The 27,052-nt window shown below is 48.8% G+C and overlaps 1 protein-coding gene across 3 annotated transcripts in view; it reads left to right on the forward strand.

Annotated features, from left to right (window-relative positions):
* Window positions 1-27,052, forward strand: part of LOC119972561 (sodium/potassium-transporting ATPase subunit beta-1-interacting protein 3) — a 610,138-nt gene that overhangs the window by 313,922 nt on the left and 269,164 nt on the right. For all 3 annotated transcript variants that reach the window (XM_038809469.1, XM_038809467.1, XM_038809468.1), the window contains exon 3: window positions 11,289-11,369. In XM_038809469.1, coding sequence (XP_038665397.1) covers window positions 11,289-11,369 — 81 coding nt within the window. The remainder of the gene's footprint in view (window positions 1-11,288; window positions 11,370-27,052) is intronic.

Raw genomic sequence — 27,052 nt, forward strand, 5'->3', positions numbered from 1 at the left:
TTTTTCTGATTGAACTGCATCACTTTCGAACTTAATGTAAAATTCTACTATGCTATGCTCACTCTTTCCTAAAGGTCTCTTTAAAACAAGATTATTAATTAGCCCTTTTTCATTGCACAATACTTGATCTAAAATAGCCCATTCCAAATGGATTGCTCTAGAAAACCATCACTCAAATATTCAGAATTTATCCTCCACATTAATACCAATTAGGTTCACCCAGTCTATATGTCGATTGCAAACTCCTGTAATTACTGTATTATCCTTGTTATGTGCACCGTTAATTTCCTGATCATACTGTGATTTGCATTACCATTGCTGTTTGGTGCCTCATAAACCACTCCCACCAATATTTCCTGCCCCTCGCTGTTTCTAAATTCCATCCAAACTGATTCTACATTTTGATCTTTACAACTAAAGTCATCTCTCACTGCTATGCTAATGCCCTCTTTATTTAACAGAGCTACTCTACCACCTTTCCCCAGCTTCCTGAATGTCACGTACCATTGCATGTTCAGGTCTCAGTTTTGGTTTCCTTGTAGTCATGTCTCTGCAATAACGATCAGGGTCATAAATATAAATTTCTGTTTGAGCTGACAATTCATCTATTTTAGTGCAAATGTTGTCATTCCACTTTGATTTACTCAAACTTCCCTTACATCATCATCCCCCCCCCCCCCCCCCCCCAACTATTTAGTTTAAAGCCCTCTCTACTTCCCTTGCTATATAACTCACCAGAAAACTGGTTCCACAGTTCAGATTACATCTCAATAGTACTGGCCCTACTTTCCCAATATTGGTGCCAGTGCACTAAAACCGCAAGCTATTTCTCCAACACCAGTCTTAGAGTCATAAAATCATCTCTGTAATATTATTTACCCTATGCCAATTTGCAGTGGCTCAGGTGATAATCCAGAGATTACGACCTTTGAGGTTCTGTTTTTTTAATTTAGTGCCTAGCTCCTCACTTTCCCTATGGAAAATCTCTTTCTCAGTCTTATCTCTGACAACTAGATCCTCTTCTTCCGAGTTTCTCTCCAGCCTCAAATGGATCTCTAGAACTCTGGCAGCAGGCAGGCAACACTGCATTCTGGATTGTCACTCTCAGCTGCAGAGAACAGTGTCTACCTCCCTGATTATATTGTCCTCTACTACTACTATATTCCTTTCAACTCTCCCACTTTAACGGTTCTCTGTACCATGGTGCCATAGTCAGTCTACACATCCACATGACAGCTCTTGCTCTTGTCCATACAAGCTCGAGTCAGAACCTTGAACTCGTTCAATTGCAAGGCTCCTTAATTCCCACTTTCTTGATCCTTGTACTTATCTGATTTGTTGTTGACCACTGACCAAATCAGATGGCACTATCCTAAGGGGTGTAACTGCTTTCTAAAACAAAGTGTTGAGTTAACTTACCCCCTCCTTGATGTGTTACGATGTCTGCAGCTTGGCCTCTGGCTCATCAATTCTGAGCTAAAGTTTCCCAAGTCACAGAGACTTACTACAGAAGTAATTGGCATGGATTGCAGTGGTATCCAGGAGATCTCACATGCTGCAGCCATGATACATCACCTGTCCCACCATATCTATTGTGTCAATTAAATTTATTTTTCTTAATTACTTTATAGTTCCCCCCTTCACTGAACTCCCTCATTCACCAAACTCCCAGGTCTGTACTCGGTGTCCTCGAGTAGCACTAGGGCAGACATTTATGTGTACTTCCAATGCATTAACCAGTATTGATTTTTGTTTTGGCCCTCATATTATTTGCCATTTGTTGAAAAATAACTTTAAGTGTACCAAAAGTTGCACAAATGCAATCAGTGCCAAGCAAAACCTTGGGGAACCGAGCAGTCTGATGTTGTTTCTGGTGCCACAACTGAAGGATAATTACCTGCGAGCGTAGTGAAATTGGACTTCAAATATCTGCTTAGTGAGCAGGAGACCATTGATTCCTGAGATATCCTGCGGGTGCTTTGGAATGTCTCGATTGTGTAAATATTGACGGCAGTGGTAACCTTTGCTGCCACTAGCAGTGTGGTGAATATGGTTGACTGTCACTGCAGGTTTTGTGGACCAGATGGTGCAGAAAGATAACAACCTCCCTAGTGATCATGAGCTTCAGCAACATGCACTGCTCTCTGTGCTTCGGCAGGAGATCTTCTGCTTTGGGCAGTTTGTTCAGTGAGTCATGCAGCACCTCTGCCCTGTTTTACTCAGGCTGCCTCCCTCCTTCTGTTTCTGCTCAGTGAATAAATACCTGACATGACCAATGCACCAGCGCTGTGGGACTAATAATCCCGTTGTTTTACTCATTTCTGTCATGAAGCAGAAGATGATATGATGATGCCAGAAAAAGAATTGACTTTTTCAAGATGCTTGTTAAAGGAAAAAATTGTTTTTGGCTGCTGGATTTAAATTAGTGGAATGCCATTCTCACCCAGAATTGAATCGAGGCAGAAGATTAAACCCTCTCGCTTTTCCCATACGGATTCTATGGTAACACCTCACAAACCTGATCAGGGCTTCATTAGTTTTGAATGCCTAATAATGAATCGGGAGAAAAGAAGTGTTGGTAAATTTGAACATTGGCAAGCGCAGTCCATAAGAATTTAGAATTCCTTAGAATTAACTGTCACCTGTTTCTCATTGCATAAATGTGTTTATTGATGAGGATGCAAGGAGTGCAAATGTGGACAATACCTTTGTTATTTTCCTCCATATACAGATACACATGAATCTCCTAGCTTGGGCACAAGACACAGATGCCAACTACTCACACCATTTTCACCACCAAGCCACTCTGGAAATTGTTTTACCATGGGCATCAAGACCTTAATAGGCAGGTCCCAAACCCGTATTTGTCAGCCACAGGGCTGGCTTGGTGATTTTACTACCCCCCCCTCCCCCCTCCCCCTCCACCCCCCCTCCCGATGTTGCAGTCAGGTTCACACTTCGTAAGGTCATGAGCCTGATTAGCATATTTTAAAATAAATTTGAATATAATTATAAGGCCAAAAGCTGCTCCTTTGCCTCACCATATCTTACCAGCCAGGCAGAGTGACAACACGCTGGCGCAATGCACTACTGGTTTGCAAAAATTGGGGTTAGGTGAAGTATATTTCAAACGCAGATGGGGGCGCCCTTTAAAGATGGTGCCTCAGTCTCTGTGGAGCCGGCCTCGCTGACTCTATTGGGCCTTGCCCTGCCAGAGTGACAGCATAAACCACACCCCCAGTTTTTCTGTGCACTAAGTGCCAGAAAGTTTGGTTTGAGAACTCAGCTGTGTTTCTGGGGAGATGCACGCTAATTTTCAGTCAGAGCCTAACACTCTGACAGATTTTGGGAAAATTTTACCCATAATCTAAGCTGGCACCGAAGTGCATTATTGAATGGGACTTTGACCCAAAAAACCTACTCGAGTGGATGTAAGAGATCCCATGGCTTACAGGGAGAATTTTTCCAGTGTCTGAAAGTTATTCCATTTTAACCAATATGCTCAAAAATAGGTCATCTGGTCTCATTAATTTATTGTTGGTTAGATCTTCCAGCTTACAAATTGTCTGACATGCTTGTCTGCACAACAACAAAAGTTCTGTTGTTTGCAACGTGCTCTGGTTGTGATGGATGAGACTCCATATGAATGGAAGTTTGTTCTTTATCATTTAGGAGGAACATTCAAGTGCATGTGTTGAGTAGCTTACACTGATTATTTACGCATGCTTTTTTCCTCGATTTGTCTCTGTAGATTTGGGTGAAGCTAGGATAAACCAAGTAAAGTGGCTTCCACTGATTTTGTAACAAAGTTACATGTTGATTGGGAGAACTTTTGACAAGGTTCCTCGTGATGGTATATGCTCTATTGGAAGAGTTTGCTGAGTTTAGATAGGCAAGTGTTCTTGGAAGTTAAGCGTGCATTAAGAAACTGCTTGGAATGAATTCAGACAGCTCGATGCCTGTCTTGAACACGTACAAACTACTATGGAACAAACTTGGGATGATAAGAAAGTTGAGCAATGACTTTTCTTTGGCGATACATGACTCAAGTATTCGATCCAGAGAATCAAATGTAGCTCTGGTGGTCACTGAACCTTCAATTCTTGACACTTCAATTCAATATATCTTCATCCCTACAGATATTAGTTGACATTAATGCTGTATCTGTGACTCATGGCACAGAAATTTAGCATCTATTTGTTGACATGACTCCTTCATTAACTGAGTTATTGTTATTATTGACCAAGAGGTATTTTGTGGGAGAATGCAAATCAAAGTATATGGGCTGGATTCTCCGATTTTGAGGCTTTGTCAGGAAGAAGTGTCTTTAGTTTTACGATAAAAGTCGTCGGCGGCCCCGCACCGATGCTCTGCCCTGTGGGGGGCTCACAGCCGTGCTACATAAAACCTCTGGAGTTTCCAATAGAAACGGCCGGAGAATTGGGGGAGGGCCTCCAGGTGACACCCTGACGCCATCCCAATGGCGTGCGGCGTACTCACCAATGATGCTGTTTTGGAGGGGCTGGAGCATCCCAATTTCGGCTAAAAAAGGGATTTTCCACCCGATCGCCGAATACGATTTTGGCGTCGGCAAGAGGAGAATCCCGCCCTATGGGCGGGATTCTCCGACCCCCCCCCCGCTGGGTGGGGAATTGCCGGGGGCCGGCGTCAATTCCGCCCCCGCCGTGTCCCGAATTCTCCGCCACTGGAGATTCGATGGGGGCGGGAATCGCGCCGCGCCGGTCGGCGCCCCCCCCCGGCGATTCTCAGGCCCGCAATGGGCCAAAGTCCCGCCACTGTCAAGCCTCTCCCGCCGGCGGGAATCAAAACACCTACCTGACTGGCGGGATTGGCGGCACAGGCGGGCTCCGGGGTCCGGGGGGGGGGGGGGGGCGCGGGGCGATCTGGCCCCAGGGGGTGCCGCCGCATACCCTATCGGCGGGATTCTCCGACCCCCGCCGGGTGGGGAATCGCCGGGGGCTGGTGTCATGGCCCACTGATCGGTGGGCGGGCCTGTGCAGTGGGGCCACTCTTTTCCTTCCGCCTTCGCCATGGTCTTCACCATGGCGGAGGCGGAAGTGACCCCCTCCCCTGCACATGCGCCAGGATGACGTCAGCAGTCGCTGACGATCCCGCGCATGCGCGGACTTACGCCAGCCGGCGAAGTCCTTTTGGCCCCGGCTGGCATGGCGCCAAAAGGTCGTCCATGCCAGCCGGCGGAGCGCCAACCTCTCCGGCGCGGGCCTAGCCCCTCAATGTGAGGGCTTGGCCCCTAAAGGTGCGGAGACTTCCCGACGCCAGAGTGGTTCACGCCACTCCAACACGCTGGGACCCCCGCCCCGCCGGGTAGGGAACAATCCCGGCCTATGTCATTGATTATTGTCAGGACTTCGAGAAAGCTGGCCAACCTGCACAACTCTATCTCCCTGCTGTCTTGCTGCGATGCTAAAGTTGATGAATTTGTATTAATTAACCAGGTGAATGTCCATACTGCAGCCTGGCCAGTATTGCACAGAATACCCATGGTTGCATAATGTGAGCCGGTGTCAGAAGAGCTGGGGGTATGGTTCATCTTTATAGATACAAGGCCATGCAGGTAGATGGGTGCGGCAGACAGGCCCCTACAGTAGATAACATAATTGTCCGACTAATTCTTTGATAAAACCCTTTCTGCTGGAACACAATTCCTCAGTATAGCCTTCATTTCATCTGTGCTGCCTCTATAGTATCTGGTTGGAGGGTCAGTTAGCAGTTGGCTGGATGGCTGGTTCGTGATGCAGTGCGATGCCAATAGGGTCCAATTCCAATTCCCGTACTGGTTGAAGCTATTTGTGAAGGTCCCACTTTCTCAACCTTGCCCCTGCTTCAGGTGTGGTGACCTTCAGGGTAAATCACCACCAGTCAGCTCTCAAAGGGGAGAGCAGCCAATGACATTCTGGGGATGTGGTGAAATTGACATTTTTATAGTATCTGGTGAGGAGTAATAGCTGGTGCATTAAAACCTTCTTAAATGCGCACATTCCTGTGCTGCTCCTCCTCTTCCCTAAAAATGGAAGACCGGGGGCGAAATTCTCCGACCCCCACGACGGGTCGGAGAATAGCGGGAGGGCCTTCCCGACATTTTTCCCGCCCTCCCGCTATTCTCCCCCACCCCCCGTCCAACTCCCGACCCGAATCGCTGCCGCCGTTTTTTTACGGCTGGCAGCGATTCACAGCTGTTCGATGGGCCGAAGTCCCAGCCCTTTACGCCGTTTTTACGAACGGCAAACACACCTGGTCTGGCTGTTCGTAAAAACGGCGTCACAAACTCGCTTTTCATAACCATGGCACCGATTGGCACGGCAGTACCACGGCCGTGCCAAGGGTGCCATGGGCCCGCGATCGGTGGGCACCGATCGCGGGCAGCGGGCCCGATGCCCGCGCACTCTTTCTCCTTCCGCCGCCCCGCAGTATCCATTCGCGGGGCGGCTGAGGGGCAACCCGGCCCGCGCATGCGCGGGTTTCGCGCAAATACGCGATGACGTCATCCGCGCATGCGCGGGTTGGAGTCTTCCAATCCGCGCATGCGCGGCTGACGTCATATGACGCGTCAGCCGGCGCTAACTCCGGCAAGAGGGCTTAACGATATTTGTTAAGCCCGTCATGCCGGATCCTACGGCGTCGGGCTGCTAGCCCCGACCGGGGACCAGAATCGGTTCCCGGTCGGGAAGGGGCGCGCTGGCGTCAAACCCGCCCGGGTTTGACGCCAGCTTTATGATTTCTCCCGTTTTGGGAGAATCGCGCCCCGGATACCTCGAGGGACTTTCAGATCATCTCCTGAGAAATCCACAAAATAGGTGGGGGAAGGGATGGTGAATATTTACTAGTGGCCTGAACCCTATTGGAAACAATGCAGGTAAACTGAATGGCAAAACATAAAAGCATTCAACATAGTTGCCAGCACAGAAATTTGCTTTCAGTAGCACCTGACTCTTGCATGTGAGAAAGCCCGAAACATCGATTCTAGCACTTTGTGTATTTTATAGATCACAGAATGCATTATTAGGTCAATCGAAAGAACTAACAGCTGCTGAGTCACTGCCTTTGACTTTGATACGTGGAGCCTACCATTCATTGACTCTGTCTACACCTCCCGCTGCCTTGGGAAAGCAGGCAGCATAATCAAAAGACCCCTCTCACCCGGCTTATTCCCTCTTCCAACTTCTTCCATCGGGCAGGAGATACAAAAGTCTGAGAACACGCACTAACAGATTCAAAACAATTTCTTCCCCACTGTTACCAGACTCCGAAATGACCCTCTTATGGACTGAACTGATCTTTTCACACATATTCTCTACTGAGTAGTACTGCACTCTGTATACTTCACCCAATGTCTATGTTATTTACATTGTGTATTTATGTATGTCCTATGATTTCTTCATGTATGAAATGATCTGTCTGGACTGTACACAGAACAATACTTTTCACTGTACCTCAGTACATGGACAGTAAAAAAAATTCAACCCGATCCTACCAGGATTCAAGGCTTTGCAGGTGGATTAAGGAAGACTCAAAAAGTACAAGAAACTTGAGGAAGTCTTGATGGCAGAATTCTAGCACAAATAGCTTCTCACTGATTTTTCTTTACCTGGAAAATGTTCCTCCACTGTTTATACTCTGCTAAAGTGCTAAAAATGGCAGTGAATAATGCTTCAATGGAGAATTTTGCATTACATCATTTTCATGACCGCTCTAAACTATGAGGGAGATTTTAGGTGGTTGACTGGTAGAGAATGTCGGTCAGCTCTTTGTCCTGTAAGCATAGAGAAGGAGACTCCAGCTTTGTTTAAATACTCATTGGGTTGCGAGCACCATGTGGGTCCCCCAATGCTGTTTGTTGGATTCAGGCTGATGCAATATCAGACAGTTTAGAGGCAGAAAGGCAAGACTAGGGGATGAGAGCGAGAAGGATTTTTGAAATTGGGGAGGAGAGACCTTTGGGTTGGAGCTGATCAGATTACCCCTATGCGAAACCTATAGAAGCATTCCAAATAGAACTGATGGGACAGTGCATGGTGACAAATATGCTTCACCATAACCTCCAAAATAATAGATTCCACCAATGTACTTTATGACAAATGTTAGGCGAACTGGCCTGCAGTTTATTTTCTGTACCCCTCCTTTCCTGAGCAGAGGAGTCACATTCAATATTTTCCAAATCCACTGGGACCTTTCCAGATTCTAGATAATTTTCATAGAATTTACAACGAGAAGGAAGCCATTCGGCCCATCAAGTCTGCTCCGGCTCTTGGAAAGAGCACCCTTCTGAAGCCCACGGCTCCACCTTATACCCGTAACCCAGTTACCCCACCTAACCTTTTTGGGTGCTAAGGGCAATTTAGCATGGCCAATCCACCTAATCTGCCCATGTTTGGACTGTGGGAGAAAACCAAAGCACCCGGAGGAAACTCACGCAGACACGGGGAGAACGTGCAGACTCCACACAGACAGTGACCCAAGCCAAGAATCGAACTGGGACCCTGGAGCTGTGAAGCAACTGTGCTAACCACTGTGCTACCAACATGCCTCAACAATTTACAATTAATATCAATAACTTGGATGAATGGGCCAAGTGTATGGTTGCTAAATTTATTGATTATATGGAGAGAGTTAGGAAAGTAAGCTGTGAAGAGGGTGGAAGAACCCTTAGGAGCATTGACACACAGAGGGATCTGGGCATTCCGGTCCATAGGTCCATGAAAGTGGCAATGCAGGTGGATAAGGTGGTCAAGAAGGCAGACGGCATGCTTGCCTTCATCAGCCAGGGCACTGAGTACAAGAGTTGACAGGTCATGTTACAGTTGTATCGAACTTTAGTTAGGCCACAATTGGAACATTGTGTGCAGACTACCAGGAGGATGTGGATGCTTTGGAGAGAGTGCAAAGAAGATTTACCAGGATGTTGCCTGGTCAAGCGGGTGTTAGCTATGAGGAGAGGTTGAGTAAGCTCAGATTGTTTCAGTTGGAAAGACGGAGGATAAAGGGAGACCTGATTAAGGTCTACAAAATTACAATAGGGTAGACAGGGTGAATAGTCAGAAACGTGTTCCCATGGTGGAAGACGTAACAAGCAAAGTGAAGATATAAAGAGCAAAGTGGATGGTGGGGATCCTGTAGATGTAGTATATCTAGACTTCCGGAAGACGTTTGATAAGGTGCCGCACAAAAGGTTAGTTCAGAAGGTGAGATCACATGGGATTAGCGGTAATCATGGGAAGTTCACGAGGTTGATTCCAGAGATGAGGGGTTTGTCATATCGAGAGAGATTGAACGGTTTAGACCTGCACTCTCTAGAGTTTAGAAGAATGAGGGGAGATCAAATTGAGGCATGCAAAATGCTAAAAGATATGGATAAAGTAGATGTGGAGCAGATGCTTCCTCTTGTGGGGCATTCTAAAATGAGAAGTCATAGTCTTAGAATAAGAGGTAGCAAATTTTAAAGATTTGAGGAGAAACTACTTCTCCCAAAGGTTGTGAATCTGTGGAATTCGCTACTCCAGATGCCGGGACAGTGAGTAAATTTAAGGAGGCGTTAGACAGATTTTTAATTGGTAGGACAGTGGAGTTTAGGCCATGATGGGATCAGCCATGATCACATTGAAGGCGTTTAGGCTCGGGAGGCTAAATTGCCTACTCCTGCTCCAAGGTCATGTGTTCCAGGGAGGAGATGCTCTGTCTGATTTTGCAATCCAGCTCTTGATCTGTAGTATTGTAGGTAGCAGATGAGAATGGAACAGACTCAATGGGCTGAATGACTTAATTCTGCTCCTATATCTTATGAACTTATAAGACTCAAGGGGGCACATGTTCAAGGTGAGAGGTTTAGGGGAGATGTGTGGGGAAAGTTTTTCATGCAGAGGGTGATGGGTGCCTGGAATGCGTTGCCAGTGGACGTGGTGGAGGCAGGCATGATAGCAACGTTTAAGATGTATCTTGATAAGACACATGAATGATCGGGGGATGGGGGGGGCACAGATCATTTGGGCAATAAGTAGTAGATCTAAATGAGGAATCTGGATCGACACAGGCTTCGTGAGCCAAAGGGCCTGTTCCTGTGCTGTAATATTCTTTGTTCAAGGAATCTTTAAAACGGTATGGATAGATAAAGTAAGTCGACAAAACTTTGGTAGATGGAGTATAATGTGAGAAAATGTAAACATGTCCACTTTGGCAGGGAGAATACAAAACAGCATATTGATTACAGAAAGAGAAATTGCAAAACTCTGGGGTAGAGTGATCTGGGAGTCCTGTTCTGCATATCTTTACGTTATCAGCAAATTTAGCAAACATACATTCTTCCTCCCGTACCAGCCTCCCCGGACAGGCGCCGGAATGTGGCGACTAGGGGCTTTTCACAGTAACTTCATTGAAGCCTACTCGTGACAATAAACGATTTTCATTTTTCATTTTCAAGTCATTTGTAAACAGCTGAGGCCCCAAGTAGACATGGTCGATAGCTTTAAGTTCCTGGGGGTCACCATCACCAACAGTCTGTCCTGGCCCACTCACGTTGATGCAACAGTCAAGAAAGCCCAACAACGTCTCTACTTCCTACAGAAGCTAAAGAAATTCGGCATGTCTGCATCGACTCTCACAAACTTCTACAGATATGCCATAGAGAGCATCCTATCCGGCTGCATCACAGCCTAGTATGGCAACTGCTCGGCCCAAGATCGCAAGAAACTGCAGAGTGTGGTGAACTCAGCCCAACGCATCACACAAGCTTGCCACCCGCACATTGATTCTGTATACACCTCCCGCTGCCTCAGAAAGGCAGACAGCATTGTCAGAGACCCCTTACATCCAGGCTTTGCCCTCTTCCAGACCCTTCCATCAGGTAGAAGATACATAAGTGCGAAGACCCGCACATCCAGACATAGGAACGGCTGCTTCCCCACAGCTGCCAGACTCCTCAACGACTCTCCCTTGGGCTGATCTGTTCCCTGTAAGAACACTGTTGACGACGCCCTACGCTGCTCTTGTTTGGCCCTTGTTTCGCACTGTAACCAATCACTTTGTTGATGCACCATTGTCAATGTACTCTGTCATTTATTCTTTTGTCTACTATGCACGTACTGTGTATGTTCCCTTGGCCACAGAAAACTACTTTTCACTGTACTTCGGTATATGTGACAATAAATATCAATCAATCAATCCATCAATACTGATCAGTGCATTTTCTCTGCCTTTTATTATCTTGTGTTTATCACTCAATGATTTAACTGGTTTTTCCTTCCATCTTTGTTTAGTACTCTATCTGGACAGCCCTGTGGGTCGCCTGGAATGTATTCATTTTCTGCTTTTACTTGGAAGTTGGAGGACTCTCAAAGGTAAGGACCAGCTTTGAAAACTTCCATCATGTAGAGAACCAGATGAGCATTTCCTAGCTTATAATGCTTTAAGATTGAATGACAAATTCAAATCGAGCCACACCAGCATCTCCATTTAGTGAGATGTCAGGGTGACTCATTTTCTTGTTGTCCCCACTTGTTTTCAATGGATACTCTGGTTTAACTACTCTAACACCAGTTAGAACAGTAACTCTTGTCCACGCACCTCACTTTGATGTTAACTTGTAAAGTACTGTGTATTCTTAATTACCTCAGTTTTCATTCTTCCAAACGCTAAGAAATAGAAATATGAGAACAAAAGATGCTGCGGAATGTGAAATTAGGTGATGTGGTGTCCTCTGGGAATAATGACTATAGAATAATTACCCAACATTTGTTAATTGCAGCGATTGCTCATGTTTGGTTGTCTGCGTATCCTGTACAGAATCGTTCAAGGTGACCCATCTTCATATCTAGTAATTGGCAACGTTACTTTCTCAGCAACAAATTCAGTGCTTATTGCTTGGAAATTGTGACAAATTTGTCCAGAAAATCTGAATAGGTAAAAAGGATTTGCTTTTTTGAATGTTGGGGGTTACAATGTAGTGTAGCTTTTCCCTTTACAAATTGAGAGAATAACTATTAATGTTGACAATTCAAATGAAGTTTAACAAACTGGGGACATTTTTTCCGGGCCTGTTGAGGTGGGCTTGGAAGCTGAGGGCTGGGAAAATGAGCAAAATAAATAGGTTAGGCTGGTTGGCTGATGCGTTCCCACCTCTGACCGTTTTTCCCAGGGTTGGTCTGACTGAGATGTCAGGAGCCCGCTGAGCAGTAACAGGAAACCAATTGTTTGGGAATCAATTTCCCCAGGATAATGGAATTTTATCAGTGGTGCAGGGGACATGCAGCATCCACTATCTGGCAATGCAGAGGAGATGAGAAAACGCTGACAGGCACTCAGAACTAAATAGGCTGAAACTGGCAATGCTGCTACTAAATTTGTTACCAAAGCTGGAGGAGAAAATGCTAAAGCCTCCTCCATAAATAAACTCTGTCAATTCAATGGGGTTAATGTGTCTTTGAATCTCCACAGTGAAATGGATTCTGCCTACTCAGAGGTCAGGTGGTGCATGGTGGGGGAGTTTGAAAAGAACCACATCAACTGGTCTTACAACACCAGGTTTGTTTCAAATCACTAGCTTTCGGAGCATTGCTCCTTCCTCAGGTGAATGAAGACGTATGTTCACCTGATTCACCTCATTCACCTGAGGAAGGAGCAGTGCTCTGAAAGCTAGTAATTTGAAACAAACCTGTTGGACTTTAACCTGGTGTAAGACTTCTTACTGTGCTCACCCCAGTCCAACACCGGCATCTCCACATCATCACATCAACTGGCACAGTGGTAGGGACAGCACCTGGGCAGAAGCAGCAGCAGCAAGCTACGCACACACATGGAGCACGACACTGCAAAGAGAATTGATGAGGGGCCAGAAATAGAAGACAGCTTTACCACACAGCTTCCCAAACTATTTTCCAATATGCCCTGATTTTAACCCTTGAAAATTAGCATGACCCCAGATGCCAACAAAAACAAAACAGCATTAAAGCTGCTTCGTAACATTCAGTATACAGTTACTGAAGTTAGAACAATATAGATCATCACATAAATATGAAAATCAGTGAATTTAAAGCACTTTGTAAAAATATTCTTATTTTATCTTCTTGCCATTTGATTACTTCCTCTGAGCTAGCCAGCTCATGTACCTTGATCAGGAAGCAAGGGAAGCACAGGTTGGGGATCTTGAGGTGGCTGATGTTGGAGCCCAGGTCATTCTGCAGCACCAGAGCGATAGGGTTGGGCACAACAAATTGCAACTAAACAGGAGTCCATAGCCTGGAGGGACATTCAGAACAATTGCGGGGCTGGGTGCTGTAATGATCACAGTTTGGGGACTGTTGCTCTACCACCTCTATACTATATACAGATAAAGATTCTACAACACAAATCTGCTGGAGTAGCATTGCCTCCAGGCTGTGGCTATCTGACTAGATGGTCACAGACACCTGTGGCCTCTTGGAGGATGACCTGAGACCACAAAGAGTGGGAGACTGCCCACTGCACATAGCGACAAAGTGACTATCAGTCAACTAGGTGTATTTGTAAATAGGAAAGGTTTCCACCATGGGTCAACATGCAAACGGGTAAGCAAGCTTTCTGGACTGCTGCCATGACAACAGAGAAGTCTCTGGTGCCTCAGTTGTTTAGGCCACCACACCACCTTTGTCGATGGCAGCTGGCTGTCAAGGGATATCAACTGAAGACATGGCTGATGATACCAGTGTCATCCAGGACACTCACAATGGTGATCATGTAATGGGGCAATAAGAATGGCATGAAACTTATCACTTAGGCAACATAAACAAACAATATCATTCCAACAAAGTAAATCGAGTTGGCAGTAGCAAATAAAGACACACAAGTGGCTCCCATTGTGCTACTAAACCTGTTTATGTGTTCTCTTCCATGAACCTCTATGTGGTGCTATCCTTGTGACTGAACAGATGTGGAGGTAGCCTTTTCAGCTCACGAGATGGCCTTGGCACGTGTCCTCTGGGTATACGTGAGGACCCTGCCACGGACTTTCCACCAACATCTGAAGATGGCCTTTTTCCTGAGGGAAGGACACGGCATTTATATCTCTGTCAGAGGGCCGTGGGGTGGCTGCAGGCTAGTTCTACCTTGGTGAGCATCCCCATTGCCATCACCGCCTGCCTCCATTTGCCATGTCAGGATCCACCTGCACATCACTGCTAACCAAGAACAGTGAGTCCTTAACTGCATTTCCATGTATTTCTGAGGCATTGCTGCAACCCAATTACCAATGTTACCAAAGTTGCTGACGTAATGTTGATGCCATGGAGCTCTTCCTGCATCCACTTGTTGGCTAGATGACTACGACTGTCTCTCGAGGGTGGCCACTCTTGAAATGGTGGATGTCATGCACTCATATTCCTAAGACATTTTGGCAGTCATGGCATGGATGGACCCCTCTATTATGTTCCAACGGGCTGCAGTACTTCTGGAAACTGATGGCACTTATCTCCCTTTGCTGCTTCATGATCATGTGATATATGTATATGATATGCATATGATCCCTGAGGATCAGCACTTCTGAGGAGAAGAGCATGGCTGGAGCTGCCCTCACTCATTCAGTGGGCCTCATTCATGAATGCAGTAGTATTATAACTCATCATGCTTCCCCATCTTGCCACAAATTGGTAGTGAGAATGCTGTTCATCATATTGGCTATTGCTATTTCTCTGAGTTACTAGTTTTCTGACACTCGGTTAGCTGAACAATGATAATTTAAACATGTTCATATTCTCTGATAAGGAAACAAATATTTATATGTTGGAAATTATTTACTATTTATTTGGGCATTAATCACAGGCACCACTCATTGTCCATCTAGCCCAGAGTCAGTGAGTGTATAAATTTCACTTTAAATAGTCAATACTGTACGACAAAGACACATCTTACACAACCAGAAGCATTCCCCTTCAGAATGGTTAGCACTACAGGTTCACAATATGGGGCGGCACAGTGGTTACGGGCTGCATGGTGGCACAGTGGTTAGCACTGCTGTCTCACAGCGCCAGGGCCCAGGTTCAATTCCAGCCTTGGGTCACTGTCTGTAGAGTTTGCACTTTCTCCCCATGTCTGCATGTGTTTCCTCCGGGTGCTCCGGTTTCCTCCCATAGTACAAAGATGTGCACATTAGTTGGATTAGCCATGATAAAATTGTCCCTTGGTGTCTAGGGATGTACAGGTTCGGTGGGGTTACGGGGATAGAGCAGGGGTGTAGGACTCGGTGGAATTCTCTTTCAGATATTCGGTGCAGACTTGATGGGCCGAATGGCCTCTTTCTGCACTGTGGAGATTCTATTCTATTGTATTCTAGTCTTACACAATGAAATGAATGTGCGTGTTACAGGGGAATGTCATTATCCAGCATCAATCCCATATACTTACCCACAAACAGTGGGAGAGACAGAGCATTAGAGGAAGAAATTCTGGAAGTAAGATTTTTAAAATAAAAATACCCCAGATTTAACAAGAATAAAATAAATGTTTGAAATCTTGGTGTGTATTTCTGGCCAGCCATCAGCAGTTGTCTACCGCATATTAATATATTGCTTTCTGCATAATGTAAGCACCACCCACATATGGCAATGCAGAGATATAACAGCGCAGGCAGCATTTACCAGACTTGGATACAAGTTGTAATCCCAGCAGTGAAATATAGTGTTGCTATCAGACAAAGGATCAGTCACAAGCCAAATGGTAAGGTTTACTGCCCATTATACAGTATAATCGAGAGAGAAAGGGAAAAACCAGGAAACTACAGAATAGTCTGTCTTACTTCAGTGGTGGGGAAATTATTGGAAGCAATTCTGAGATACAGAATTAGTCTACATTTGGAGGGGCAGGGTTTAATCAAGAACAATCAGCATAGTTTTGTTAAGGGGAAGTCACGTCTAATCAACTTGATTGAAATTTTTGACGGGGATATTTTAAAAAAATATTCAGAAAGGTTTTTCATTATAAAAATATAGAACAAGCAAACACCATTACAAAATAAACCCACCCAAATCCATCCCACCCTAGCTCCTACCCCCCATAAACAAACAAAAAACTAAACCCTCTGTGGCGCTAACAATTATGCTCAAAGCCGAGAGACTAGTACAATAGAGGCTTTATTGCTGTACGATGTTGTCCCTCCATCTGCAACTGTAGACTAAGGGTCTGAGCAGCTCTCATACATTTATACATAAGCTCCCTGTGGGCGGAGCTAGCCGGCAGGGGCTGACCGGAGGAACCTGTATTACAGGTACAGGCATACATCCCCCTACTGCAGTACACATAACTACAGTGGTTATCTCACCACATTCACCCCCTGTAAAAATGAGTCCGGCGGGGGTGACATGTAACTCTAATACAAAGGATGCTATTTACAAGAGGGTCCAACAAGGAAAATCAAGAGTCCATCCGGTTAGCAGGTTACAGGTTGAGCCGAATCGGTGGTCGGACGTTCCGCTGTGATCGGCGTAGCTGTGGTGGTGACGTCGGCACAGGCGGTGATGGCCCCGATGGTGCAGGTGCTGGCGGTGTTGGTGCTGGCTGCTGGCGGGATGACTCCGAGAGCAAACCGAAATCTTCCGTGTCCTCCAGGGTGGGCAGGGGGATGAGGGATGGACCTGATGGGGACGAATAGGGGGGCGCTGGGTTGGCGCAGGAAGGGGTGTGGGCATGGGATCGGCACCTGAGGGAGCCAGGTCCCGGAGCGAGACTGTGTCCTGGCGGCCGTCGGGGAACTCCACGTAGGCATACTGAGGGTTGGCGTGGAGAAGGCGTACTTTGTCCACCAGGGGTTCCGCCTTGTGGTGCCGTACATGCCTACGGAGAAGGACTGGGCCCGGAGTCGTGAGCCAAGTCGGGAGCGACACTCCGGATGTGGACTTCCTAGGGAAGGCAAAAACACGTTCATGGGGTGTACTGTTAGTTGCGGTGCACAGTAGTGATCGAATGGAATGGAGCGCGTCAGGGAGGACCTGCTGCCAGCGAGCGGCTGGGAGGTTTCTGGACCGTAGGGCCAGCTGGACGGCCCTCCATACCGTCCCGTTCTCCCTCTCTACCTGTCCGTTATCCCGGGGGTTGTAGCTGGTCGTCCTGCTGGAGGCGATACCCCTGCTGAGCAGGAATTGACTCAGCTCATCGCTCATGAATGAGGATCCCCTGTCACTGTGGATATAGTCGGGGAAACCGAACAGGGCGAAAATGGAATCCAGGGCCTTGATGACGGTGGCAGACGTCATATCTGGGCATGGGATGGCAAAGGGGAACGTAGAAAATTCATCGACCACACTAAGGATGTAGGTGTTGCGGTCGGTGGAAGGAAGGGGCCCTTTGAAGTCCACGCTGAGGCGTTCAAAGGGGCGGGATGCTTTCACCAGGCGCGCGCGATCTGGCCGGTAGAAGTGCGGCTTGCACTCCGCACAGATCTGGCAGTCTCTGGTGACTGTCCGTACTTCCTCGACGGAGTAGGGCAGATTGCGGGCTTTGATCAGATGGTACAAGCGAGTGACTCCCGGATGGCAAAGGCTGTCGTGCAAGGCACGGAGCTGGTTCACTTGTGCACTGGCACATGTACCTCGGGAGAGGGCGTCTGGGGGCTCGTTGAGCTTGCCGGGGCGATACAAGATCTCGTAGTTAAAGGTGGAGAGCTCGATTCTCCACCGCAAGATTTTGTCATTCTTGATCTTGCCCCGCTGCGTGTTGTTGAACATGAAGGCTACCGACCGTTGGTCAGTGAGGAGAGTGAATCTCCTGCCGGCCAGGTAATGCCTCCAGTGCCGCACCGCTTCAACGATTGCCTGGGCTTCCTTTTCGACAGAGGAATGCCGAATTTCGGAGGCGTGGAGGGTGCGTGAAAAGAATGCCACGGATCTGCCGGCCTGATTCAGCGTGGTGGCAAGGGCGACATCTGAAGCGTCGCTCTCTACTTGGAAAGGCAGAGTCTCGTCTACGGCGTGCATCCCTGCCCTGGCTATGTCAGATCGAATGCAGGCGAAGGCCTGTTGTGCCTCGGCCGAGAGGGGAAAATGTGTGGACTGGATAAGTGGCCGGGCCTTGTCTGCGTATTGCGGGACCCACTGGGCGTAATAAGAGAAAAACCCAAGGCAGCGTTTGAGGGCCTTGGGGCAGTGGGGAATTGGGAGCTCCATGAGGGGGTGCATGCGGTCGGGATCGGGTCCCAGTAGTCCGTTTTGGACTACGTAGCCAAGGATGGCTAAGCGGTCTGTGCGGAACACGCATTTCTCCTTGTTGTACGTGAGATTAAGGAGAGATGCGGTGTGGAGGAATTTATAAAGGTTGGCATCATGGCCCTGCTGGTCATGGCCGCAGATGGTGACATTGTCGAGGTACGGGAAGGTGGCCTGCAATCCGTACCGGTCAACCATTCGGTCCATTTCTCGCTGAAAGACCGAGACCCCATTCGTGACGCAAAGGGAACCCTCAGAAATTGGTACAGACGACCGTCCGCCTCGAAGGCAGTGTAGGGACGGTCCGATTTACGGATAGGGAGCTGGTGGTAGGCGGATTTCAGGTCAATAGTAGAGAAGACCCGGTACTGTGCAATCTGATTGACCATATCAGAAATGCGGGGGAGGGGGTACGCGTCGAGCTGCGTGTACCGGTTGATGGTCTGGCTGTAGTCCATGACCATCCTGTGCTTCTCCCCGGTCTTAACCACTACCACCTGGGCTCTCCAAGGGCTGTTGCTGGCCTCGATGATACCCTCCCGAAGCAGCCGCTGGACTTCGGACCTGATGAAGGCCTTGTCCTGGGTGCTGTACCGTCTGCTCCTGGTGGCGACGGGCTTGCAATCCACAGTCAGATTAGCAAAGAGGGAGGGGGGCTCGACCTTGAGGGTCGCGAGGCCGCAAATGGTGAGGGGAGGTAGGGGTCCACCAAATTTGAGGGTGAGGCTCTGGAGATTGCACTGGAAATCCAGGCCTAGTAGGAGTGAAGTGCAGAGGTCGGGGAGAAAGTACAGACGGAAACGGTCGAATTCCGCACCCTGTACAGTGAGTTTAACCAGGCAGAAACCCGGGATCGGGACAGAGTGGGAACCGGAGGCAAGGGAGATCTGCCGGTCGGCTGGATGGATCGCAAGGGAATAGCGCCTTACCGTGTCCGGGTGGACGAAGCTCTCGGTGCTCCAGGAGTCGATGAGGCAGGAGGTCACATGGCCGTTGACCAGCACCGATGTGGAAGAGGGTGCCAGGTTGCGAGGACGGGACTGGTCGAGCGTAACGGAGGCGAGCAGTGGTTGGTCGGCGGTTGAGTCAGATGAGTCCGACGAGGAGTGGTAGCGACCCGTGTCCCGTGATGGCGGCCCCTGGAGACGAGATGGCGGCATCCGCAGTACCTGTGGGTAAAATGGCGGCGTCCATGGAGCGCACGTTATGGGGTCGGAACAAAATGGCGGCGCCCATGGAACGCACATGGCTGTGGTGGATGAAGATGGCGGCGCCCATGGGGCGCACGTGGCGGGGGCGGCAAAAGATGGCGGCGCCCACTGATCGCACGTGGGGTCGGGGGAAGCGGACGGCGGGGCCCATTGAGGGAGCGGCTGAGGCGTGGGGACCGGCGGCGCGATAGCGGCGACCGTCCGGGACTGACACACCGCTGCAAAGTGGCCTTTCTTTCCACAAGCTTTGCAGGTCGCTGTACGGGCCGGGCAGCGTTGGCGAGGGTGCTTCTGTTGGCCGCGGAAGTAACAGTGGGAACCCCCAGGGAGTGCGGTGCGGCGGGCAGCGCAGGCATAGTGCGCGGGGGCGGCTGCTGGGGGGGCCGTTTGCGGGCTCCACGAGGGGTAGGACGGATGGGCCTGGGGAGCCGTTTGTGGGGTCCACGAGGGGTAGGACGGATGGGCCTGGGGAGCCGTTTGCGGGGTCCACGAGGGGTAGGACGGGTGGGCCGAGTGGCTAGCGGAGTAAGTGTGCGCACTACGGGAGGCGGCCGTCATGGAGAGCGCCAGGGCCTTTGCGACCGCGAGGTCGGGGGCGACCCCTTCCAGCAGTCGTTGCCGGATGGGGTCCGATGCAATGCCTGTAACGAAGGCATCGCGCATGAGTAAATCAGAATGTTCCGTGGCTGTGAGGGCCCGGCAGTCGCAGTCTCGTACCAGAGGTATAAGGGCCCTCCAGAAGTCCTCAATCGACTCACCCGGCTGCTGGACGCGAGTAGAAAGTTGATGCCTCGCAAACAGGGTGTTCGCCGATGGTGCATAGTTCTCCTTGAGCAGTTCCATAGCTGCGGTGTAGTCGGTCGCATCTCGAATGAGCGGAAAGACGCTGGAGCTAAGTCTGGAGTACAGGAGTTGCTTTTTCTGAGCCTCCGTCGGGGGAGGGTCTGCTGAAGAGATGTAGGCCTCGAAGACTGCGAGCCAGTGATCAAAGTCTTTTCTGGTGTGAGGCGAATGCGGATCCAGCTGCAGACGGTCAGGCTTGACTCTGATGTCCATGGTGACTGGGAAATCGTACAGCAATAAATTGTGGCGCTAACAATTATACTCAAAGCCGAGAGACTAGTACAATAGAGGCTTTATTGCTGTACGATGTTGTCCCTCCATCTGCAACAGTAGACTAAGGGTCTGAGCAGCTCTCATACATTTATACATAAGCTCCCTGTGGGCGGAGCTAGCCGGCAGGGGCTGACCGGAGGAACCTGTATTACAGGTACAGGCATACATCCCCCTACTGCAGTACACATAACTACAGTGGTTATCTCACCACACCCTCCAACAGCTGACGGTGACGAACTCTTGGAAAAAGGAGATGAAAGGCCGCCACCTCGAGTGGAATCCTTCCACAAACTCCTCATGGTGAGCTTGATATTTTCGAGACACAAAAATTCCATCAAACCACTCAGCCAGGCCAAGGCGCCAGGACCCTCCACCCAAGCCAAACTCACCTCCGAGTCGTTAACGAGGCAAAGGTGAGGACGTCCGCCTTCATCATCGTCTGCAGCACCAGCGAGTCCAAACACCAAAGATTTTTTTTTAAATTTAGAGTAGCCAATAATTTTTTTCAATTAAGGGCAATTTAGCATTGCCAATCCACCTAGACAGCACATCTTTGGGTTGTGGGGTTGAAACCCACGCAGACATGGGGAGAATGTGCAAACTCTACACGGACAGTGACCCAGAGCCGGGATTCGAACCCGGGTCCTCAGCGCCGCAGTCCCAGTGCTAACCACTGCGCCATATGCCGCTCCCCCAAACACCAAACATAACCACCAACGGGCATGGCTCCCACTGAATACCCAAGATCCCCGACATGGTGTTAAAAAAGGAGACCCAAAAGCTTACCAGTTTAGGGAAAGACCAAAACATGTGCATATGATTCGCCAGACACCTAGAACAACATTAACACCTATCCTCCACCCCGAGAAGAAACCACTCATCCACACCCTGGTCAAGTGAGCCCTGTGCACTACCTTGAACTGGATCAAGCTGAGACTAGCACAAGAACAGTGCTGGTCTAAATGCACAAGAACCAGTTCCTTCTTTAGCTATCAATGACTTTGCTTCCTGTTTGTCAACAACTCTGGTGTCAGGGCAATCAAATACTGGCAGTCCACCTCAAGGATGGAATTCGCAAGCCGCTGCCATTCCACCCTCCCAGATTAACCTGTATGCGCTTTGTAGGAAATTATCTCCCCCCCTAATGACAGCCTCAGAGATTCCCACAACATGGAAGGTAAGACCGCCCCATTCCTATTGGACACAACGTACTCTCCAATGACAGACATGATGTGGAGATGCCGGCGTTGGACTGGGGTGAGCACAGTAAGAAGTCTTACAACACCAGGTTAAAGTCTTCAGATCACCTGAAGAAGGAGCCGTGCTCCGAAAGCTCGTGTTTGAAACAAACCTGTTGGACTTTAACCTGGTGTTGTAAGACTTCTTACTGTGTCCAATGACAGAGAAATTCACAGAATTCCTTGTCCGCCAGAAACGTTGTGTACAATCTCCAAGGAAGTCATTGAGAGGGTCCCGGCTTCAACACCAGATCCACAAAATGTGGAGCATGATCTGAGAGAACACTCACAAAGTGACCCACCCCCTTCACCCCAGGAAGAAGAGACCGACCCACCAGAAAGAAATGAATCCGGGAGAAGAGCCGATTGACATGAGAGAGAAAAGAAAATTCCCTATTCCTCGGATATGTAGATGTACACGAGTCTGCCCCCCACATCTGTTCCATAAACATCAATGTCGCCTTCGCTATCTCCTGATGGAACCAGAGACCTGGGATTTGACCTACCCAGCCTAGGATCCAAAACGCAATTGGATCAGTTGATGTGAATCCAGATCTGGAATAGAACCCAACATCTTATTGATAAATGCCGCATCATCCCAGTTCGGTTGACCAGAACCAAAAGCGTGTCTGCTAGTGACTCACTGCCTGGATCCCATCAAAACACAAATGATATACCTGCCCCACCCAGCCCGTCCTTAATCTTCTCTGGTCCTTGATCCATTATACCTGCCCCACCCAGCCCTTCCTCAATCTTCTCTGGTCCTTGATCCATTATACCTGCCCCACCCAGCCCTTCCTCAATCTTCTCTGGTCCTTGATCCATTATACCTGCCCCACCCAGCCCTTCCTCAATCTTCCCTGGTCCTTGATCCATTATACCTGCCCCACCCAGCCCTTCCTCAATCTTCCCTGGTCCTTGATCCATTATACCTGCCCCACCCAGCCCTTCCTCAATCTTCCCTGGTCCTTGATCCATTATACCTGCCCCACCCAGCCCTTCCTCAATCTTCCCTGGTCCTTGATCCATTATACCTGCCCCACCCAGCCCTTCCTCAATCTTCCCTGGTCCTTGATCCATTATACCTGCCCCACCCAGCCCTTCCACAATCTTCCCTGGTCCTTGATCCATTATACCTGCCCCACCCAGCCCTTCCTCAATCTTCCCTGGTCCTTGATCCATTATACCTGCCCCACCCAGCCCTTCCTCAATCTTCCCTGGTCCTTGATCCATTATACCTGCCCCACCCAGCCTTTCCTCAATCTTCCCTGGTCCTTGATCCATTATACCTGCCCCACCCAGCCCTTCCTCAATCTTCCCTGGTCCTTGATCCATTATACCTGCCCCACCCAGCCCTTCCACAATCTTCCCTGGTCCTTGATCCATTATACCTGCCCCACCCAGCCCTTCCTCAATCTTCCCTGGTCCTTGATCCATTATACCTGCCCCACCCAGCCCTTCCTCAATCTTCCCTGGTCCTTGATCCATTATACCTGCCCCACCCAGCCCTTCCACAATCTTCCCTGGTCCTTGATCCATTATACCTGCCCCACCCAGCCCTTCCACAATCTTCCCTGGTCCTTGATCCATTATACCTGCCCCACCCAGCCCTTCCTCAATCTTCCCTGGTCCTTGATCCATTATACCTGCCCCACCCAGCCCTTCCTCAATCTTCCCTGGTCCTTGATCCATTATACCTGCCCCACCCAGCCCTTCCTCAATCTTCCCTGGTCCTTGATCCATTATACCTGCCCCACCCAGCCCTTCCTCAATCTTCCCTGGTCCTTGATCCATTATACCTGCCCCACCCAGCCCTTCCTCAATCTTCCCTGGTCCTTGATCCATTATACCTGCCCCACCCAGCCCTTCCACAATCTTCTCTGGTCCTTGATCCATTATACCTGCCCCACCCAGCCCTTCCTCAATCTTCCCTGGTCCTTGATCCATTATACCTGCCCCACCCAGCCCTTCCACAATCTTCCCTGGTCCTTGATCCATTATACCTGCCCCACCCAGCCCTTCCTCAATCTTCCCTGGTCCTTGATCCATTATACCTGCTCCACCCAGCCCTTCCACAATCTTCTCTGGTCCTTGATCCATTATACCTGCCCCACCCAGCCCTTCCTCAATCTTCCCTGGTCCTTGATCCATTATACCTGCCCCACCCAGCCCTTCCTCAATCTTCTCTGGTCCTTGATCCATTATACCTGCCCCACCCAGCCCTTCCTCAATCTTCCCTGGTCCTTGATCCATTATACCTGCCCCACCCAGCCCTTCCACAATCTTCCCTGGTCCTTGATCCATTATACCTGCCCCACCCAGCCCTTCCTCAATCTTCTCTGGTCCTTGATCCATTATACCTGCCCCACCCAGCCCTTCCACAATCTTCTCTGGTCCTTGATCCACAAATGCGTCTCTTGTATAAACACCACGTCAACCTTCAAACTTCTCAGGTGCACAAACACCCATTTTACTGGAGGGCAGCATGGTAGCACAAGTGGCTATCATTGTGGCTTCACAGCACCCAGGTCTCAGATTTGATTCCCCACTGGGTCACTGTCTGTGCGGAGTCTGCGTGTTCTCCCCGTGTGTTTCCTCCGGTTGCTCCGGTTTTCACCCACAGTCCAAAGACGTGCAAGTTAGGTGGATTGGCCATGCTAAATTGCTCTTAGTGTCCAAAAAGGTTAGATGGGGTTATTGGGTTACGGGGATAGGGTGGAAGTGAGGGCTTAAGTGGGTCGGTGCAGACTCGATGGGCCAAATGGCCTCCTCCTGCACTGTATGTTCTATGTTCTATTTAGCCCCCTTACATTTCCAAGTTATCAGCTGCACAGGGGGTCACCTACGCCTCCCCTCCCAACTCAGAGTCAACCATTCCCACCATGTGAGGTAATCCAGCAGCACCTCAATGAGCGCCGATACCAAGCCCACCCAACATAGCCGGCAACCCCCCACCAGCCTGTAAAACCAGAACAAAGACAAATTATTTGTCACCATCAGCAGTCTGCCCCTCCCCCACCCCATCTCCCAGCCATACCACACCCCAATAAACAAACAAACAGCCAAAGGAGAACAAAGGCCCCTCTCCTCCAACTTGCCCCCCTCCCCCACACCCACATCCCCAAACAAAACAAGAACAAAAGTCCGAGACCCCATTACCTAAAGAAAAATAAATTCTTAAGTAATAAGCTGCAGATACTGTAGAACCCGAACGGGAGTGACAACAGGAACGTGTGGTAGGGTAGAAATGAACAATAGGTTTATTATGGTGCACACAAAATAACAAAACTATAACTCCTCTCCCCAAAGGGACACCTTTTTTCTACAGAATAGCTTCCCTTTGTTAAGGAGTAACCCCATTCCAATTACCGGGGGAATTCATACTCATCTGTATAAGGGAGAAACGTATGGAGCACAGTCCTTGGCCCCCAAAGAGGAAGTAACAGATACCCCACTCCTCCATTTCCGTTAACTAACTTCACAGCTAGCAGGGTGACCTCCGTACAGAGTAAAACCAGAAAAGCAATCATTCCAACAACCAGCCCGCCGACCGCATCCAACTTTAATACAAAAAGATAGAGCAAAACAAAAAAGCCACACCCATCTGACAAACAACTCAACAAACACAAACTCCAAACATGCCCATAAAAAACACAGCAAATCTCCATAGCCACATGCCACCACCCACAATACAAAAATCCTGCAATAAATACAGATACAAATGCATTTAACAGTTAACAATTATTTAGTTTACCCCCAATCCATGTTTCTTAATGAACTCATTTGCATCCTCCGGTACATCAAAGTAATAATAGTCTGTCTTTTTAAAAGTCACTCCAAGGTATGCAGGATACCACCTCAAATTGCCAATGCTTTTGTAGAATGTGGCCTTGGCCTTGTTGAATGCCGCACGTCGTCTCGCAGTTCTGCTTCCACGTTCTGATATATCCTGACAGCATGGCCTTCCCATCTATAGTCACTCACCTTAGGACTGTTCCTTCTCCAGGTAACTGTGGAACCTGACGAGATCGCCTGTGGTGTTTTCCCCAGATCGGGGCTCCTGCCTCAGCGACCGATGGACCCGGTCCAACTCCAGAGGGGATGGCAATCCCCCCTCTCCCACCATCTTCCCAAACATCTTGGACATATAGTCCTTAGGATTTGGGCCCTTTAGACCCTTTAGCAGCCCAATGAATCTTATATTTTGCCATCTGGAGCAGTTTTCCAGATCGTCTACCTTGGCCTTCAATGATTAGTGCCTTCAGCCAGCATCGACGTCACTACCTCAAGGGAAAGAATCCGGTCACTCTGGTCTGAGAGTGCCATCTCCATCTTTTGCATCACTGCGCCTTGCTCCTATACCTTCCAATCTGTCTTCTCCAAGGCAGCATGGATGCGGCTGGAGCCCCTTCCATTGCCTTATCAAGGTCCTCAGCGACTGCCTGCTGCTGCTTCTTGAATTCGTCCGCCAAGAAACTTGCCAGCATCTTGACCATCCATGGAGAGGCCAAAGTCACTGTAGAAGCCTCCACCATTTTCTCCACCAGTGAGGCATGAGGGGCTTCTGAGTCCGATGACGCTTCTTTGCCCAACCGCTGCCTTGCATTACACTTTTTGTGCATTACTTTTATGTGGGAACCTTATCCCATCAAACTACTCAGGTTTCCCCCAAACATCACCCAGAAACTGAGCAAAAAGGGCCTAAACAAAGTATCCTGGCGGGTACCACCACGTGTGAGACTGCTCACCACATAGCTGCCACCGGAAGTCAAATTTTTCAAAGAAGTGATCAGGTGTGTAGTTGAGGGAAATTAATTTGATGTAGTCTAGTTGGACTTCAGTAAGGCTTTTGATAAGGTCCCACATGGAAGACTGATTGCAAAGGTAAGAGCCCATAGAATCGAAGGAAATTTGGCAAATTGGATCCAGAATTGGCTGAGTGGCAGGAAGCAGAGGGTGATGGTCGAGGGGTGTTTTTCTGACTGGAAACCTGTATCAAGTGGGGTCCCTCAGGAATCAGTGTTGGGACACTTGCTGTTTGTGGTTATATAAATGATTTAGACTTGAATGTCGGAGGGTTAATCAGTAAGTTTGTGGATGATACAAAAATTGGTGGAGTGAGGAGGAGGATAGCCTTATATTACTGGAGGATATAGATGAGCTGGTCAGATGGACTGATCAGTGGCAAATGGAATTCAATCCTGATAAGTGTGAGGTGATGATCTTGGGCAAGACAAATAAGGCAAGGGAATACATAATAAACGGCAAAACCCTGGGAAGCACTGAGGTT

This window comes from Scyliorhinus canicula, chromosome 10, assembly GCF_902713615.1.
Source record: "Scyliorhinus canicula chromosome 10, sScyCan1.1, whole genome shotgun sequence".
NCBI classification, from domain to species: Eukaryota; Metazoa; Chordata; class Chondrichthyes; order Carcharhiniformes; family Scyliorhinidae; genus Scyliorhinus; species Scyliorhinus canicula.